The sequence below is a fragment of the Carcharodon carcharias genome, chromosome 10, assembly GCF_017639515.1.
Source record: "Carcharodon carcharias isolate sCarCar2 chromosome 10, sCarCar2.pri, whole genome shotgun sequence".
Lineage (NCBI taxonomy): Eukaryota > Metazoa > Chordata > Chondrichthyes > Lamniformes > Lamnidae > Carcharodon > Carcharodon carcharias.
The window spans coordinates 18417692-18436425 of record NC_054476.1 but is presented as its reverse complement, the minus strand read 5'-3'; the positions used below and the strand labels follow the sequence as shown (position 1 = coordinate 18436425).

General features: G+C 44.7%; 1 protein-coding gene across 6 annotated transcripts in view; it reads left to right on the top strand.

Moving 5' to 3' along the window:
• LOC121283444 (protein kinase C-binding protein NELL1-like) overlaps positions 1-18734 on the top strand; it is an 839758-nt gene that overhangs the window by 616553 nt on the left and 204471 nt on the right. For all 6 annotated transcript variants that reach the window (XM_041198022.1, XM_041198019.1, XM_041198018.1 and 3 more), the window contains one exon: positions 18003-18098. In XM_041198022.1, the coding sequence (XP_041053956.1) occupies positions 18003-18098 (96 nt within the window). The remainder of the gene's footprint in view (positions 1-18002; positions 18099-18734) is intronic.

Here is an 18734-nt window from a genome sequence, read left to right as displayed (position 1 = left end):
ACACCACCCCGCCATCAAGTGGCCAACCCCCTCACCCCGACTGTCTGACCACACCCCCCCAGACTGGCTGACCATGCCCCCATTCCCCCTCCATTTGGGGGTGGGGAGAAGTGGTCAGGCAGTTGGGATTGACATTGGAGACTGTGGTGAGGGCAGGAGAGGGTGTGGGGGAATTGTGGCAAGAGCATGCAGGACAGGGGTGTTGGAACAGCGGCAGTGATCAGGATGGTGATGTTAAGGACATCTTTTTTACATATGTGACGTTTAGGATTGATTCCTGCTGCAACCAGTGTTGCAGCGGGGACCTGAAACAGCAGGTAGGCCCCTTATATGGTTGTGTCTTGTCCAGCCGTACCTGACCTGGCAGATGGTGCAATTCCAGTGGGCAATGGGACCACTCTTCTTACCTACCATCTTAGGACTTAGGAGGCTATGTAGCAAGGAATGTTCCCACGAGCAAGAATTACAACCTCAGCCCCACTGTTACATTTACAAAGAGCAGAAGGATTAAGGGAGGAACTCATACCGGTGCCATGTGGCTTTATTGGACTTTGCACACTTTCAGGTTAGCTAATAAGAATGAAAATCATTCAAAGCTTGCACAACGTGGCAGCATATTGGCCGAAACTTGGCAGATTTATACTTTTTAAGCTAGTAGCAGTTAAACAAGTGCCACAGCAATATTACATAGGATTACAGAGGAAATATGGCACAGAAACAGGTCTTTCGGCCCAACCTGTTCATTAGGCATTTATGCTCCACTCGAGCTTCTCCCATCTTTCCCCACCTAAATCTATCATCATAACCCTCTATTCCCTTCTCATATGCTTGTCTAGCTCCCCCATAAATGTACCTATACTCTTTGCTTCAACCACTCCCTCTGGTAGTGAGTTCCACATTCTTCTCACTCTTTGGGTGAAGGAGTTTCTTCTGAATTTCCAACTGGATTTTTTTGGCGATTATCTTATAATGATAGCTTCTGCTTAAGTTCTTCTCCACAAGTGCAAACATTCTCTCTGTATCAAAATCTTTCACCATTTTAAAGACTTCTATTATGTCACCCCTGAACCTTCAATTTTACATAAGAAAAGTGAGCCAGCCTGTCAATCCTTTCCTGACATTTCTGGTATTATCTTTATAAGTTTTCTCTGCACCCACTCCAGTGCCTCTATATCCTTTTTATAAAATGACGACCAGAATTGCGCACAGTACTCTTAAGGGCTGGATTTTACAGTTCTCCATGGGGTGGGGGAAGTGGAACAGAAACTGAGTGCTCCGCATGATGCTGTCCCCGCCCCCACCATCTCTATTCGTTCAATCAGGCGTCAGACAGCCAATTAGTGGACGTCTGTCAGTAAAATGAGGTCAATTATAGGTGCAAAGGTGGGGGGTGGCTCCGTGTCCAATCAGCACCATAGCTGGGCCGTCATGTGACAGGGGTACTGCTGCGAACAAAACATTGGTCATGGCTAGAATTGTGAAGGCCCCCCTGCTCTCGGAATCAGTCTTTCTTTTGTATTGGAGGTTCAAAAATATTTTTTAAAAATCATGAAAAAAACATAGGGGAGAATCTTCCCCCATGCCGGGCAGGCCAGCCAGGAGCAGACACGGGGCCGATCGCTACCCGAGATTGGCTCTGCGCCGCCATTTTAAGTGGGTGGGCCAATTAAGGGCCGCTCAGAGTGACACATGGCCGGTAACGCTCGGTGCTACCTGTGTGGGCGAGGGGAGGAGGGAGAGTCAGGGCATGCGCACTAAAGAACACAGAGATCTCCCTGAGGCACGGAGCTGACGCAAGGAGATTAAGTTCATATTGAAATCTTCAAATAAAGAAAAATAAAAATAATTTAGACATGTCCCCTCATGTGACAGTGCCACATGAGCTGGGACACGTTTATGAATTGTTCAAAAAATAATTATAGATTTTATTAAACCTTCAGGAAACCGCATCTTGCCCGTGGATGAGGTTTCCTGAAAAATGCGAGGGCCGCTTGGGCTCTTCGCCTGCCTGCCAACCTTAAGGTTGAATGGGCAGCCCTGTTAATTATCTAAAATGGTACCCTAGTGGCCTTAACAGGCCTTTGACAGTTCGGCGGGTGCGCAGCCGCCTCTGGCGTGCACGTGCCCAACAGAAGATTGGAATGACCTGCCCCCGCACGTCGACGGGAAAATTCTCCCCATACAAGTGATGCCACCTTCCCCAGCAGAATCTGTTGGCACATTCAACCATGGCAGGCCTTTCCTGCCGCCCTTCTACTGACTCATCATAGCTGGCATTAAAAAATTCCCAAACCTTTTCTTGTCCGACGCCCAGAAAATGCAGTGGGCGACGAAAAATTGCAGACGATTGGGTTGTTAATTCGAGATTTCTAAATGGCGGGCGAACGAGCTGCTGATTTCGGTGCCCACTCACCTTCAGTAATTTGGGAGACTGGCGTGATGACACGACAACATCACACCGAATTTTTTATCAGTGCCTAGGGTTGGGGGACGCGGTGGGGTGGGGGTGGTGGTAAGGCTGCACACCCGATTTAGGAATGTTAAATCCAGCTGTAAGTGTGGTCTAACCAATGTTTGACACAGGCTTGACATAAGTTCCCTATGTTTCAATTCTATCACTCTAGAAATAAAGCCTAGTGCTTTGTTTGCTTTTATTATGGTCTTGCAAAGCGGTGGCACAATCTTTAGTGATAGCTGTATTTGTACACCGAGATCCCTTTGTTCCTCTCCCTCGCCTAGACTTGTACCTTTCAGATTATAAGTGACGTCCTTATTCTTCTGAATAAATTGTATGACTACACATTTATCTGGGTTGAAATTCTTTTGCCAATTATTTGTCCATTCTGCAGTTTATTAACGTCCTCCTGATATTGCAGACATCCTTTGATTGGCTTTTTAAAAACATTTATTCTTGGAATGGGAACGTGGCCGGCAAGGCCAGCATTTATTGTGCATCCCTAATTGCCCTCTAGGAGGTGGTTGTGAGCCACCTACAACTGAATAGTTTATTTTATTCATTCATGGGATGTGGGCATCACTGACGATGCCAGCATTTATTGCCCATTCCTAATTGCCCTTGAGAAGGTGGTGGTGAGCTGCCACCTTAAGCCGCTGCAGTCCATGTGATGTAGGTACCCCTATGGTGCTGTTAGAAAGGGAGTTCCAGGGTTTTGACCCAGTGACAGTGAAGCAACAGCAATATATTTCCAAGTCAGGATGGTGAGTGGCTCGGAGGGGAACTTGCATTGGTGGTGTTCCCATGTGTCTGCTGCCCTTGTCCTACTAGATGTGACGGTTGTGGATTTGGGAGGTGCTGTCTAAGGGGGCTCAGTGAGTTCCTGCAGTGCGTCTTGTGGATGGTACACGGATCTTGTAGTTGGTTTGCTAGGCCATTTTAGAGGACTGTTAAGAATTGATGTGGGTCTAGTGTCACATGTAGTCCAGACCAGGTAACGATGGCATATTTCCCCCCCCAGAACACATTAATGAATCAGATGTGTTTTCATTATTAACAAAACTAGAATTTTATTCCTGACTTAATAATTGATTGAACTTAAACTCCTTCAAGTGCTGTGGTGGGATTTGAACTCATGCTTGCGGAGCATTGATCCAGTAACATTACCACTATGCTACCATCTCCCTTAAGCCAGCATGTCTGCATAAGCCTTTTAATATGCCTTCAAGAAAACATTAGCCAGGATTTTGCCCTCGTCAGGTGGGCGGGAGTGGTCGGGAAGCCGAGCGCCATCTGCAATCAGGGCCGGATCGTGATTTCACGCTGGCGGGCCAAGTAAGGCCTGCCCAGCGTGAAACTTGCACTGCAGTGCTGCCTGTGTTTTGGGGGTGGGGGGGCAAGGAGGGCGAGTGGGGAACTTCATGCATGTGCGCAGGTGCGTTCAGGAAAAGCTCCCTGGGGCACAGAGCTGCCTCGGGGAGATGAAGATTTTAAGAAGCAAAATTTAAGAATTTTAAATTGTTAAAAAAACATGTCCCCTCATGTGACCCTGTCACACGAGCAGGGACGTGTTGTTAATGAAATGTTTACATTTTTATTTATTTTTTAATAGCTGTTGGAAACCTCATGCCGCCTGTGGATGAGCTTTCCTAAAAAATCCAAAGGCCGCTTGGCCTTTTCGCCTTCCCATCCAACCTTACGGTTGGACAGGCAGTGAAAAATTGAATTCAGTTATCACTTTAATGGCCTTAATAGGCCCTTTAATTGTTGGCAGTTGCACTGCTGCCTCTCGCGTGCGCCCACCAACTGAAATATCACGTGAGTGCGCGACGATGTCAGGATGCTCGCCCGGCGTCATCACACGTCCTTTTACGCTCGTTTGGGTCAGGCACGTGCTTGCCCAACGAGCTAAAAATTTTGGCCATTGAGTGCCAGCCTGAGTTAAAACTCTCAAAGTTTATAACTGTCAGTCCACACATGATTGATGCTTTGGTAAAAATGTCTAGCCCCTAATTTCCAAGTCCTCTGATTTATACTGACGTAATAAGTCAAAATCAATTTTTATTACAAAGGGTATTGAGAGTGTTACCAGCGTTTTGGAAATTGCATTCTGCAATTTTGTTCTTTAAAAACCCAGTGCTTACTAAGTTAAGTTTTATTTATCTTGCATGTAGTTCCAGGTTCTTTAATGGAAGTTTAAAGATTTGTGATATTGTCTATCCTTCTGTTTATAAGAATGCAAATACATTGAAACACTTGCTTCTTTTGCAATAAAAGTCTAGTTTACTATTTAGCATGGCTTTCTTCCTGCCCAAACGGACCCTGGTAGTTGGTGGCTGGGAAGAGATTCCTCCTCATTTTATACTCGTTCACCAGACTGTTTCGCTGCTCCTCCTCTTCCATCTAAATCACTATCCAACACCTGTCCTCTCAACCCCTCCATCGGAGCATAGCTCATCAGCACAGCCCACTTTAGATTGCTTGTTCTGCTGTCTAGCTAATCCCCCTTCCACCTGCTGTCTTCTCGCACACAGCCTGCTGTAACTGCTCCCCGGTGATCAACGGCAAACAGGATAATGAGGCAGGTGGGCTTGTTAGAATTTTCAGGGGAGCATTCCTCATGCTGTGCATGCTACGCCGTCAAGTTTCAGTCCCCTTCTCCCAAGCCCACTCTGCCTCTTGTGATTCCCTCAATACCAAGCTAAGCAGGAGCCAGCTTCAGATTGGCATTTCCTAATTAAACCGAACATCGGGCACGTATTCTATTAGTAACTTAAGAATTTGGTCGTAATTGGTTGTTGAGGATTATAGAATAAAGTACAATATCTTCTTTAAAAAAATATCGCTTCCTGTGCTAAAATCAGGGGAGGAATAAAATGTCTTTTAATTGCAGTGGTTATAAATCATACTTAGGATGTCCACAGCCCTGGTACCTACCCAACAAATTGTGTTTTTATTAACCAGGCAGCTTCTCAGCCCAGGCTACTGCAGGCTGCATCTTGTATTCTGGCTGTCTGTTCCCATTATGCTTCCGTGGTTATTTGAGATTCACGGGTATCACAGCAAAGCTTGGCATTGCCTGCCAGAAATAAATGAAAGGACTTGGACTGAGACAGCAGGTACTTATCATAGAGCTAGATGTAGTTCCTCTGCCGGCAGGAGAGCACTGTACATGTAGTCATCTGACCTACAGCGCAATACAAAATGCACTGTCTCCATCTTGTGTGCCTATCACTGGTTCATGGTTATTTAAGAGCACCACTAAAGTGCCTGCATTCAGCCCAGGGACCTCTTCCGAAGCACTGTGTGCCCGATTAGTGTACTGATGTCAGCAAAGCTGAAATATGAAAAATGCCTGACCAGATTGTGCGCTGTGTTAGAATTGCAGTAATAACATATTTTTGGATCAAGCCACTACAATGACAGGCAGGAGGTTCTGCTCTATGCAAATGTATTTTTCTTACAAGGATAACTTTGCAATGCCTGAAGTTTTCTTCTTACATTTACTGCTATATGGTAAAAACATAAAGGGAACATGTCAGGGACTGGCAGTCTGCAGAGGAACATACAGCTGCATAACTTGGGAGTGCTATCAATAAAATCTATGCCCACAATTTGTAAGACAGAGGTCAGATTTACATGGTGCAACTGAACTTTTTCTACTGTTAGTTAAATTCATCAGACTGGAGAACGGCACCTTGCTTACAGGACCCTGCATACAGCCTCTTCATCCAAAGAAAACTCTCACTGTCTTAGTTGGAAAAGAAGATGTCTGTACTCTAAAGCCTGCTAAAAATTTGCAGTCATCTTTTTTGAGGTGTATGGCTGTTAGAATTCTGTTATCTTTATACCCACAGCAATGGTAAATCTTGCTTTTGAACTTACTGTTCAATTAGAACGTCAACTAAAAGAAATTCTAAATTATCACAAGAGCATAATCCGCTATGCTAACTCGCGATTTTAAAAAAAATTATTCATGGGATGTGAGCATTGATGGTTGCGCCAGCATTGAGCCAATCCTCAGTTGCCCTTGAGAAAGTGGTGATGAGCTGCCTTCTTGAACTGCTTCAATCCATGTGGTATAGATACACCCACAGTGCTGTTAGGAAGGAAGTTCCAGGATATTGACCCAGCGAGAGTGAAGGAATGGTGACATATTTCCATGTCAGGATGATGAGTGACTTGGAGGGGAACTTCCAGGTGGTGGTGTTCCCATCTATCTGCTGCCCTTGTCCTTCTAGATGGTAGTGGTTGTGAGTTTGGAAAGCGCTGTCTCAGGAGCCTTCATGAATTCCTGCAGTGCATCTTGTAGATGGTACATACAACTGCTACTGTCAGTCGATGGTGGAGGGAGTGAATGTTTGTAGACGTGGTGCCAATCAAGTGAGCTGCTTTGTCCTGAATGGTGTCAAGCTTCTTGAGTGTTGTGGGAGCTGCACTCATCCAGGCAAGTGAAGAGTATTCCATCACCCTCGTGACTTGTGCCTTGTAGGTGGTGGACAGGATTTGGGGAGTCAGGAGATGAGTTACTCGTCACACAATTCCTAACCTCTGACCTGCTCTTGTAGCCACAGTATTTATATGGCGAGACCAGTTCAGTTTCTGGTCAATGGTAACCCCACGGATGTTGATAGTGAGAGATTCAGCGATGTTAATGCCATTGAACATCAAGGGGTGATGGTTGGATTCTCTCTTGTTGGAGATGTTCATCACCTGACCCTTCTGTCCTAAGACACTTTGGTCTTAAGATAAAATGCCCTTTTAGGAGTTTTTAGGCTCAACAAAATTATTTCAGGAAGAAACATACACCACATACTTTAACAGATCTGTTATGCCTAAGGAAACACTCTTAGAAAATTTATTGAATCTTTAATGTTTACTACAATACTTTGTTATAAGTTTAAGTCTTGAATTATGCTATAATATTGTCTTGAATACTAGAAAGTATAAATACAAGATAAGATAATTCAGCTAGAGATACTAATTTCAAATCACTTATCCACTTAAGAACGAAAATAGTTAAGATGTCCAAACAAATAACAAACTAGTTTTATACTTACAATCAAAAGCATAAAGCATAGCTTTTGCTGTCTTTACCTCAGTTAACCAGGAGGTCTAATAAGATCTCAACCCTCTAACTGCGGGAATCTGACTTCCTCATGGATGTCACAGTGTCACAGACCTGACTAGCTGTTTACCCACAGTTCTAATATAAAGAAAATCTGTTGCTTTTAGAGTAAAATACCATTGTTCTTTATACATCTGAGGCTTGTTGTCTCAGTATGCTTGAGAATCAAAACAACATTATAGCAGATGCAACAAAAACAAAAATACCTGGAAAAACTCAGCAGGTCTGACAGCATCTGCGGAGAGGAGCACAGTTAACTTTTCGAGTCCATATGACTCTTCATCAGAACTAAGGAAAAATAGAAATGAGATGAAATATAAGCTAGTCGAGGAGGGTGGGACAGGTGAAGCTGGATAGAGGGCCAGTAATAGGTGGAGGCAAAGAAGAGATTGCTAAATATGTCGTAGACAAAAGGACAAAGGAATGTTGATGGTGGTGATATTAGCCGAGGAATGTGCTAAAGTTGACATTAAGGGTAGAAAGTAGGACGAGCAAGTAACAGATAGCCCTAGCGGGGATGGGGTGGGGCGAAGGGATCGAAATAGGCTAAAAGGTAGAACCGACTAGGCGCTTTACAGCCTTCAGGACTAAATATTGAGTTCAGCAACTTTAGATCATGAACTCTCTCCTTCATCCCCACCCCCTTTCCGATCCCCCTTTTTTCCAATAATTTATATATATATATATATTTTTCCCACCTATTTCCATTACTTTTAAATGTGTTTCCATCCATTGTTTTATCTCGACCTTTTAGCCTAGTTCTGATGAAGAGGCATATGGCCTCGAAACATTAACTGTATTCCTCTCTACAGATGCTGTCAGACCTGCTGAGTTTTTCCAGGTATTTTTGTTTTTGTTTCAGATTTCCAGCATCCGCAGTATTTTGCTTTTATAATAGCAAGTGCAACTATTATCAATAAGTCATAAGCTGAATTCTCCTTTTGTCCTCCAATGTCCAGATCTGCTAGCCTTTTAAATAATGCATACTTTATGTTTTGATAATTTCTATTCATTAACATATGAAAGTAGTTCAACATCTTTCTGTGTTTTTTTTAAAATTCATTCATGGGATGTGAGTTTCGCTGGCGGGGCCAGCATTTATTGCCCACCACTAGATGCCCTTGAGAAGGTGGTGGTGAGCTGCCTTCTTGAACCACTGCAATCCATGTGGTGTAGTTACACCCACAGAGCTGTTAGGAAGGGAGTTCCAGGATTTTGACCCAGTGACAGTGAAGGAATGGCGATATATTTCCAAGACAGGATGGTTAGTGACTTGGAGGGGAACTTCCAGGTGGTGATGTTCCCATCTATCTGCTGCCCTTGTCCTTCTAGATGGTAGTGGTTGTGTATTTGGAAGGTGCTGTCTCAGGAGCCTTCATGAATTCCTGCAGTGCATCTTGTAGATGGTACACACTACTGCTACTGTCCGTCGATGGTGGAGGGAGTGAATGTTTGTGGATGTGGTGCCAATCAAGCGAGCTGCTTTGTCCTGAATGGTGTCAAGCTTCTTGAGTGTTGTGGGAGCTGCACTCATCCAGGCAAGTGAAGAGTATTCTATCACCCTCGTGACTTGTGCCTTGTAGATGGTGGACAGGATTTGGGGAGTCAGGAGATGAGTTACTCGTCACACAATTCCTAACCTCTGACCTGCTCTTGTAGCCACAGTATTTATATGGCGAGACCAGTTCAGTTTCTGGTCAATGGTAACCCCACGGATGTTGACAGTGAGAGATTCAGCGATGTTAATGCCATTGAACATCAAGGGACGATAGTTGGATTCTCTCTATGTTGGAGATGTTCATCACCTGACCCTTCTGCCCTAAGACACTTTGGTCTTAAGATAAAATGCCCTTTCCTTTAGGAGTTTTTAGGCTCAACAAAATTATTTCAGGAAGAAACATACACCACATACCTTAACAGATCTGTTATGCCTAAGGAAACACTCTTAGAAAATTTATTGAATCTTTAATGTTTACTACAATACTTTGTTATAAGTTTAAGTCCTGAATTATGCTATAATATTGTCTTGAATACTAGAAAGTATAAATACAAGATAAGATAATTCAGCTAGAAATACTAATTTCAAATCACTTATCCACTTAACGAAAATAGTTAAGATATCCAAACAAATAACAAACTAATTTTATACTTACAATCAAAAGCATAAAGCATAGCTTTTGCTGTCTTTACCTCAGTTAACCGGAAGGTCTAATAAGATCTCAACCCTCTAACTGCGGGAATCTGACTTCCTCATGGATGTCACAGTGTCACAGACCTGACTAGCTGTTTACCCACAGTTCTAATATAAAGAAAATCTGTTGCTTTTAGAGTAAAATACCATTGTTCTTTATACATCTGAGGCTTGTTGTCTCAGTATGCTTGAGAATCAAAACAACATTATAGCAGATGCAACAAAAACAAAAATACCTGGAAAAACTTAACAGGTCTGACAGCATCTGCGGAGAGGAGCACAGTTAACTTTTCGAGTCCATATGACTCTTCATCAGAACTAAGGAAAAATAGAAATGAGATGAAATATAAGCTAGTTGAGGAGGGTGGGACAGGTGAAGCTGGATAGAGGGTCAGTAATAGGTGGAGGCAAAGAAGAGATTGCTAAATATGTCATAGACAAAAGGACAAAGGGATATTGATGGTGGTGATATTAGCCGAGGAATGTGCTAATGTTGACATTAAGGGTAGAAAGCAGGACGAGCAAGTGACAGATAGTCCTAGCAGGGGTGGGGTGGTGCGAAGGGATCAAAATAGGCTAAAAGGTAGAACCGACTAGGCACTTTATAGCCTTCCAGACTTAATATTGAGTTCAGCAACTTTAGATCATGAACTCTCTCCTTCATCCCCACCCCCTTTCCGAGCCCCCTCGATCCCCCTTTTTTCCAATAATTTATATATATATATTTTTCCCAAATATTTCCATTACTTTTAAATGTGTTTCCATCCATTGTTTTATCTCTACCTTTTAGCCTAGTTCTGATGAAGAGGCATACAGCCTCGAAACATTAACTGTATTCCTCTCTACAGATGCTGTCAGACCTGCTGAGTTTTTCCAGGTATTTTTGTTTTTGTTTCAGATTTCCAGCTTCCGCAGTATTTTGCTTTTTAATAGCAAATGCAACTGTTATCAATAAGTCATAAGCTGAATTCTCCTTTTGTCCTCCAATGTCCAGATCTGCTAGCCTTTTAAATAATGCATACTTTATGTTTCGATAATTTCTATTCATTAACATATGAAAGTAGTTCAACATCTTTCTGTGTTTTTTTTAAAATTCATTCATGGGATGTGAACTTCGCCAGCTGGGCTAGCATTTATTGCCCACCACTAGATGCCCTTGAGAAGGTGGTGGTGAGCTGCCTTCTTGAACCAATGCAGTCCATGTGGTGTAGGTACACCCACAGTGCTGTTAGGAAGGGAGTTCCAGGAATTTGACCCAGTGACAGTGAAGGAATGGCGATATATTTCCAAGACAGGATGGTTAGTGATTTGGAGGGGAACTTCCAGGTGGTGATGTTCCCATCTGTCTGCTGCCCTTGCCCTTCTAGATGGTAGTGGTTGTGTGTTTGGTAGGTGCTGTCTCAGGAGCCTTCATGAATTCCTGCAGTGCACCTTGTAGATGGTACACACTACTGCTACTGTCCATCGATGGTGGAGGGAGTGAATGTTTGTGGATGTGGTGCCAATCAAGCGAGCTGCTTTGTCCTGAATGATGTCAAGCTTCTTGAGTGTTGTGGGAGCTGCACTCATCCAGGCAAGTGAAGAGTATGCCATCACACTCGTGACTTGTTACTTGTAGATGGTGGACAGGATTTGGGGAGATAGGAGGTGAGTTACTCGTCGCACGATTCCTAGCCTCTGACCTGCTCTTGTAGCCACAGGATTTATATGGCAAGACCAGTTCAGTTTCTGGTCAATGCTATCCCCACGGACGTTGATAGTGAGAGATTCAGCGATGTTAATGCCATTGAACATCAAGAGGCGATGGTTGGATTCTCTCTTGTTGGAGATGTTCATCACCTGACCCTTCTGTCCTAAGACACTTTGGTCTTAAGATAAAATGCCCTTTCTTCAAGGAGTTTTTAGGCTCAACAAAATTATTTCAGGAAGGAACATACACCACATACTTTAACAGATCTGTTATGCCTAAGGAAACACTCTTAGAAAATTTATTGAATCTTTAATGTTTACTACAATACTTTGTTATAAGTTTAAGTCTTGAATTATGCTATAATATTTTCTTGAATACTAGAAAGTATAAATACAAGATAAGCTAATTCAGCTAGAAATACTAATTTCAAATCACTTATCCACTTAAGAACGAAAATAGTTAAGATATCCAAACAAATAACAAACTAGTTTTATATTTACAATCAAAAGCATAAAGCATAGCTTTTGCTGTCTTTACCTCAGTTAACCAGGAGGTCTAATAAGATCTCAACCCTCTAACTGTGGGAATCTGACTTCCTCATGGATGTCACAGTGTCAGCGATCTGACTAGCTGTTTACCCACAGTTCTAATATAAAGAAAATCTGTTGCTTTTAGAGTAAAGTACCATTGTTCCTTATAAATAAGATAAAACTGCGGATGCTGGAAATCCAAAACAAAAACAAAATTATCTAGAAAAACTCAGGTCTGGCAGCATCGGCGGAGAAGAAAAGAGTTGACGTTTCGAGTCCTCATGACCCTTCAGCAGAACTGAGTGAATCTTAGGAAAGGGGTGAAATATAAGCTGGTTTAAGGTGGGGTCGGGGGGGAGAGAAGTGGGGGATTGGTGGTGTGGTTGTAGGGAAAAGCAAGCAGCGATAGGAGCAGATAATCAAAGGATGTCACAGAGGCGTTGAAGGTGGTGATATTATCTAAACGAATGTGCTAATGTGCTAACCAACTCCCACAACTACCTCGACTACAGCTCCTCACACCCCCTTTCTGTAAGGACTCCATTCCATTCTCTCAGTTCCTTTGCCTCTGTCGCATTTGTTCTGATGATGCTACCTTCAAAAAAGTTCCTCTGACATGTCCTCCTTCCTTAACCGAGGTTTTCCACCCACGGTCGTTGACAGGGCTCTCAACCGTGTCCGGCCCATCTCCCGCGCATCTGCCCTCGCCTTCTCCTCCCTCCCAGAAACATGATAGGGTCCCCCTTGTCCTCACTTATCACCCCACCAGCCTCCGTATTCAAAGAATCATCCTCCGCCATTTCCGCCAACTCCAGCATGATGCCACCACCAAACACATCTTCCCTTCACCCCCCGGCGGCATTCCGTAGGGATCGTTCCCTCCGGGACATCCTGGTCCACTCCTCCATCACCCCCTACTCTTCAACCCCCATCTATGGCACCTTCCCATGCAACCGCAAATGATGCAACACCTGCCCCTTCACTTCCTCTCTCCCCACCGTCCAAGGGCCCAAACACTCCTTTCAAGTGAAGCAGCATTTCACTTGCATTTCCCCCAAAATAGTCTACTGCATTCGTTGCTCCCAATGCGGTCTCCTCTACATTGGAGAGACCAAACGTAAACTGGGCGACCGCTTTGCAGAACACCTGCAGTCTGTCCGCAAGAATGACCCAAACCTCCCTGTCGCTTGCCATTTTAAATCTCCACCCTGCTCTCTTGCCCACATGTCTGTCCTTGGCTTGCTGCATTGTTCCAATGAAGCCCAACGCAAACTGGAGGAACAGCACCTCATCTTCCGACTAGGCACTTTACAGCCTTCCGGACTGAATATTGAATTCAACAACTTTAGATCTTGAACTCCCTCCTCCATCCCCACCCCTTTCTGTTTCTTCCCACCTTCCTTTTGTTTTTTCCAATAATTTATATAGATTTTTCTTTTCCTACCTATTTCCATTATTTTTAAATCTTTTATGCCCTGCTAGCCTTTCCACCCCACCCCCACTAGAGCTGTACCTTGAGTGCCCTACCATCCATTCTTAATTAGCACATTCGTTTAGATAATATCACCACCTTCAACGCCTCTGTGTTCTTTTGTTCTTTTGTCTGTGACATCTTTTGATTATCTGCTCCTATCACTGCTTACTTGTCCCTACAACCACACCACCCCCACCCCACATCTCTCCCCCTGCCCCACACCCCCCACCTTAAACCAGCTTATATTTCACCCCTTTCCTAAGGTTCACTCAGTTCTGTTGAAGGGTCATGAGGACTCGAAACATCAACTCTTTTCTTCTCCGCCGATGCTGCCAGACCTGCTGCGTTTTTCCAGGTAATTCTGTTTTTGTTTTGGATTTCCAGCATCCACAGTTTTTTGTTTTTATCTCTTTGTTTAATTGACTGCCACTCCTCTTCAAGAAATGCCTACCTTGAAGAAATTCTGTTCCTTTCTGCGACAAGATTTCTGTGTCTCTTTTTTGCCTTGTTCACTTTCATTGTTTTCCATTTCTCTCCTGATGTTTGACAAGGTGTTTACTAAAACCCGCTTTCACAGCCATATCTCCTTTCTCAGTGACTGTCTCCGTCTCCGACTTACCCCACGTGGATTTCAACTGAAATTCCATCCCTCTTGTTTCGAACCCACCCAGGATTACAGGTATCTCTGGGACATAAAACATTTCTAGGACTGCTGTTCCCGTCACATTCTGAGATCCACACTCAGTGCCATGCGCCGCCATATGAACACACTCGACCTCTCCCTCCAGCAGTACCACTGGACCATTTTTCAAAGCTGGGCGTGCCGCCAGTTTCATTTTATTCTTCGTCTCATCCGACGCCTCAACAAGAACCTTTTTATCTTTCTCTCAAGTGCTAAGGAACGCAAGCTCCAACAACTCATCGACACCAACACCCATCTAGGACCCTCCACCCCTGCCCGTCCCTCCGTCCCAACCCCATCATCCAATCCCAGCCCCAGCCATGTATTCACTATAACCCCTGACCTTCCCCTCTCCGATGCTGAACGTTCAGTGCTCAGCAAAGGACTTAGTTTCATACCCTTACGCCCTCATTTCAATGAATTTCGGGCTCGGCAGGATGCTGAACTCTTTTTCCACCTTCTTCGTCTCCAGGCTCACTTCTTTGGGCAGGAGTCCTCTCCCAGTTCAACGGATCCTTTTACCCACCTCCAATATTCTCCCTCCACCTGGACCCCTCCCTCTGGATTCTTACCTTCCCTTGATCTTTTCATTGAGAACTGTCGGCGCGACATTAGTCATCTCAATTTCTCTGCTCCTCTCACCAATTCTAATCTGTCTCTCTCTGAACTTACTGCACTCCGTTCTCTCAGGTCCAACCCCAACATTGTCATCAAACCTGCTGACAAGGTTTGTGCTGTTGCTGTCTGGCGCACTGACCTCTACCTCACGGAGGCTGAGCGTCAACTCGCAGACACTTGCTCCTACCTCTCCCTGGACCATGACCCCACCACTGAACATCAAGCCACTGTTTCCAGGACTGTCACTGACCTCATCTCCTCTGGAGATCTTCCTCCCACAGCTTCCAACCTGATAGTCGCCCAACCTCGGACGGCCCGCTTCTACCTCCTACCCAAAATCCACAAACAATACTGTCCCGGTAGACCGATCGTGTCAGCTTGCTCCTGCCCCACAGAACTCATTTCTCGTTATCTTGACTCCCTTCCCTCTCCCCTTGTCCAGTGCCTTCCCACCTACATCCGTGATTCCTCTGACACCTTACGTCACATCAACAATTTCCAGTTCCCTGGCCCCAACCGCTTCCTCTTCACCATGGACGTCCAATCCCTCTACACCTCCATCCCCCACCAGGATGGACTGAGGGCCCTTAGTTTCTTCCTCGAACAGAGGCCCAAACAATCCCCATCCACCACTACTCTCCTCTGTCTGGCTGAACTTGTTCTCACACTGAACAATTTCTCCTTCAACTCCTCTCACTTCCTCTGAATAAAAGGTGTGGCTTTGGGTACCCGCATGGGCCCTAGCTATGCCTGTCTCTTTATGGGGTTTGTGGAACATTCCTTGTTCCAGTCCTACTCCGGCCCCCTTCCACAACACTTTCTCCGGTACATCGATGATTACTTTGGTGCTGCTTCATGCTCTCGTCAGGACTTGGAAAAATTTATTAATTTTGCTTCCAATCTCCACCCCTCCATCATTTTCACATGGTCCATCTCTGACACTTCCCTTCCCTTCCTTGACCTCTCTGTCTTAATCCCTGGTGATAGACTGTCCACCAATATCCATTACAAACCCACCGACTCCCACAGCTACCTCGACTACAGCTCCTCACACCCCGCTTCCTGTAAGGACTCCATTCCATTCTCTCAGTTCCTTCGCCTCCGTCACATCTGTTCTGATGATGCTACCTTCAAAAACAGTTCCTCTGACATGTCCTCCTTCTTCCTTAACCGAGGTTTTCCACCCACGATCGTTGACAGGGCCCTCAACCGTGTCTGGCCCATCACCTGCGCATCCGCCCTCACGCCTTCTCCTCCCTCCCAGAAACATGATAGGGTCCCCCTTGTTCTCACTTATCACCCCACCAGCCTGCACATTCAAAGGATTATCCTCCGCCATTTCCGCCAACTCCAGCATGATGCCACCACCAAACACATCTTCCCTTCACCCCTCCGTCGGCATTCCGTAGGGATCGTTCCCTCCGGGATACCCTGGTTCACTCCTCCAACACCCCCTACTCCTCAACCCCCACTTATGGCACCTCCCCATGCCCACGTAAAAGATGCAACACCTGCCCTTTCACTTCCTCTCTCCTCACCCTCCAAGGGCCCAAACACTCCTTTCAACTGAAGCAGCATTTCACTTGCATTTCCCCCAACTTAGTCTACTGCATTCGTTGCGCCCATTGCGGTCTCCTCTACATTGGAGAGACCAAATGTAAACTGGGCAACCACTTTGCAGAACACCTGCGGTCTGTCCGCAAGAATGACCTAAACCTCCCTGTCGCTTGCCATTTTAACATTCCACCCTGCTCTCTTGCCCACATGTCTGTCCTTGGCTTGCTGCATTGTTCCAGTGAAGCCCAACGCAAACTGGAGGAACAGCACCTCATCTTCCGACTAGGCACTTTACAGCCTTCCGGACTGAATATTGAATTCAACAACTTTAGATCTTGAACTCCCTCCTCCATCCCCATCCCCTTTCTGTTTCTTCCCCTTTCCTTTTGTTTTTTCCAATAATTTATACAGATTTTTCTTTTCCCACCTATTTCCATTATTTTTAAATCTTTTATGCCCTGCTAGCCTTTCCACCCCACCCCCCACTAGAGCTGTACATTGAGTGCCCTACCATCCATTCTTAATTAGCACATTCGTTTAGATAATATCACCACCTTCAACGCCTCTGTGTTCTTTTGTTCTTTTGTCTGTGACATCTTTTGATTATCTACTCCTATCTCTGCTTACTTGTCCCTACAACCACACCAGCCCCCCCACTTCTCTCCGCTCACCCCCCCCCCACCTTAAACTAGTTTATATTTCACCCCTTTCCTAAGATTCGCTCAGTCCTCTTGAAGGGTCATGAGGACTCGAAACATCAACTCTTTTCTTCTCCGCCAATGCTGCCAGACCTGCTGAGTTTTTCCAGGTATTTCTGTTTTTGTTTTGGATTTCCAGCATCCGCAGTATTTTGCTTTTATAATAGCAAGTGCAACTGTTATCAATAAGTCATAAGCTGAATTCTCCTTTTGTCCTCCAATGTTCAGATCTGCTAGCCTTTTAATTAATGCTTACTTTATGTTTCGATAATTTCTATTCATTAACATATGAAAGTAGTTCAATATCTTTCTGTGTTTTTTTTAATTCGTTCATGGGATGTAAGCTTCGCTGGCTGGGCCAGCATTTATTGCCCACCACTATATGCCCTTGAGAAGGTGCTGGTGAGCTGCCTTCTTGAACCACTGCAGTCCATGTGGTGTAGGTACATCCACAGTGCTGTTAGGAAGGGAGTTCCAGGATTATGACCCAACGACAGTGAAGGTTCTGGTGCCTAGGTCAATGCCAGGTTCCTGCTTTCAAGGCTTTTCGTCTGTCTCTCTCTGTCTGTGAAGAAAACATGTATTTCTCACATAACTTTGAATTTTACTTTATTTAACTTAAATTGTTAACCCTTTCATAGACTGAGTCAATTCCTTAACATGACAAGCATTGTTCCTTTGCGTTGCCCACAAAATCCAGGCCAATGACAAATGTGCAGCATGTAAAGTAATGTGGAAACGCTGATGTTATCTGGGAAAAGAAGCATTGCTTGTTTATAAAGTGCTGATTGTTTAGGTTTTCAATCTTAATGCGAACTCAGAATCTGGACATTGTTTTAATTGCACAGGCCATGCAAGTTAGATAGAGCCACTGGGATATTTACCGCAAGCGACCGTTTTGTGATTGTCATTGGTTATTCAGTTGTTCTGATCATGTTTGAGTCATACAGGTGATTAAAGGGCTATTTTTTCTTTCAAGCATTCTGTGAGGAAGGCTGCAGGAATGGCGGAAGCTGTATTGCCCCACAGACGTGTGCTTGTCCTCCTGGATTCACAGGAGATGGCTGCCAGACTGGTAAGATTAACACTCATTCACATAATTAGTTTACACTGGCAAATTGGAGATGGATTTTGAAGTTAAATGTCATCTCGGTTAGATACCGTTCATCTCCTGAGAAGGGGGTAAAAAAGCTTAAAATGACCCATATTATAGGGATACACCCTACTTTGCCATGAATTAGTTGAACTTCACCTGCTTCTAATTACTTTCATTATTGGTGCACTTGAAATAGCTTGGTCTGTCTGAATGTTGCAATGGCAGGGCAATAAACAATCTCGACCAGGAGTTATAAAATGGCAGGGTTTCCCTTCCTGCCAGCCGAAGAATCGGTGGTGAACGCATCAAGCATTAATTGACTGGAGATGGAACATCTGATTGGCCAGCAGCTGTGTAGTCCCAGCAGCAAAAGAGATTGTTGATGGAGCCACTCATCCCACCTAGGCCTTGCCCAGCCCACCATATAATTGTGGAGAGGTCAAGGTAGGTGGGAAGCCAGTGAGAAGGCCATCCTTGGAATTTTTTGGGCCTCGACTGCTTGCAAGCCCGCCAATGGGGAAATGTAAAATTCTGCCCCTCATTTTAATATTGCATCTTAACTGCTGCCATTTATCAGGTGTCCCCCAACCCTTCACCAAACAAGGTCTTGCTGGG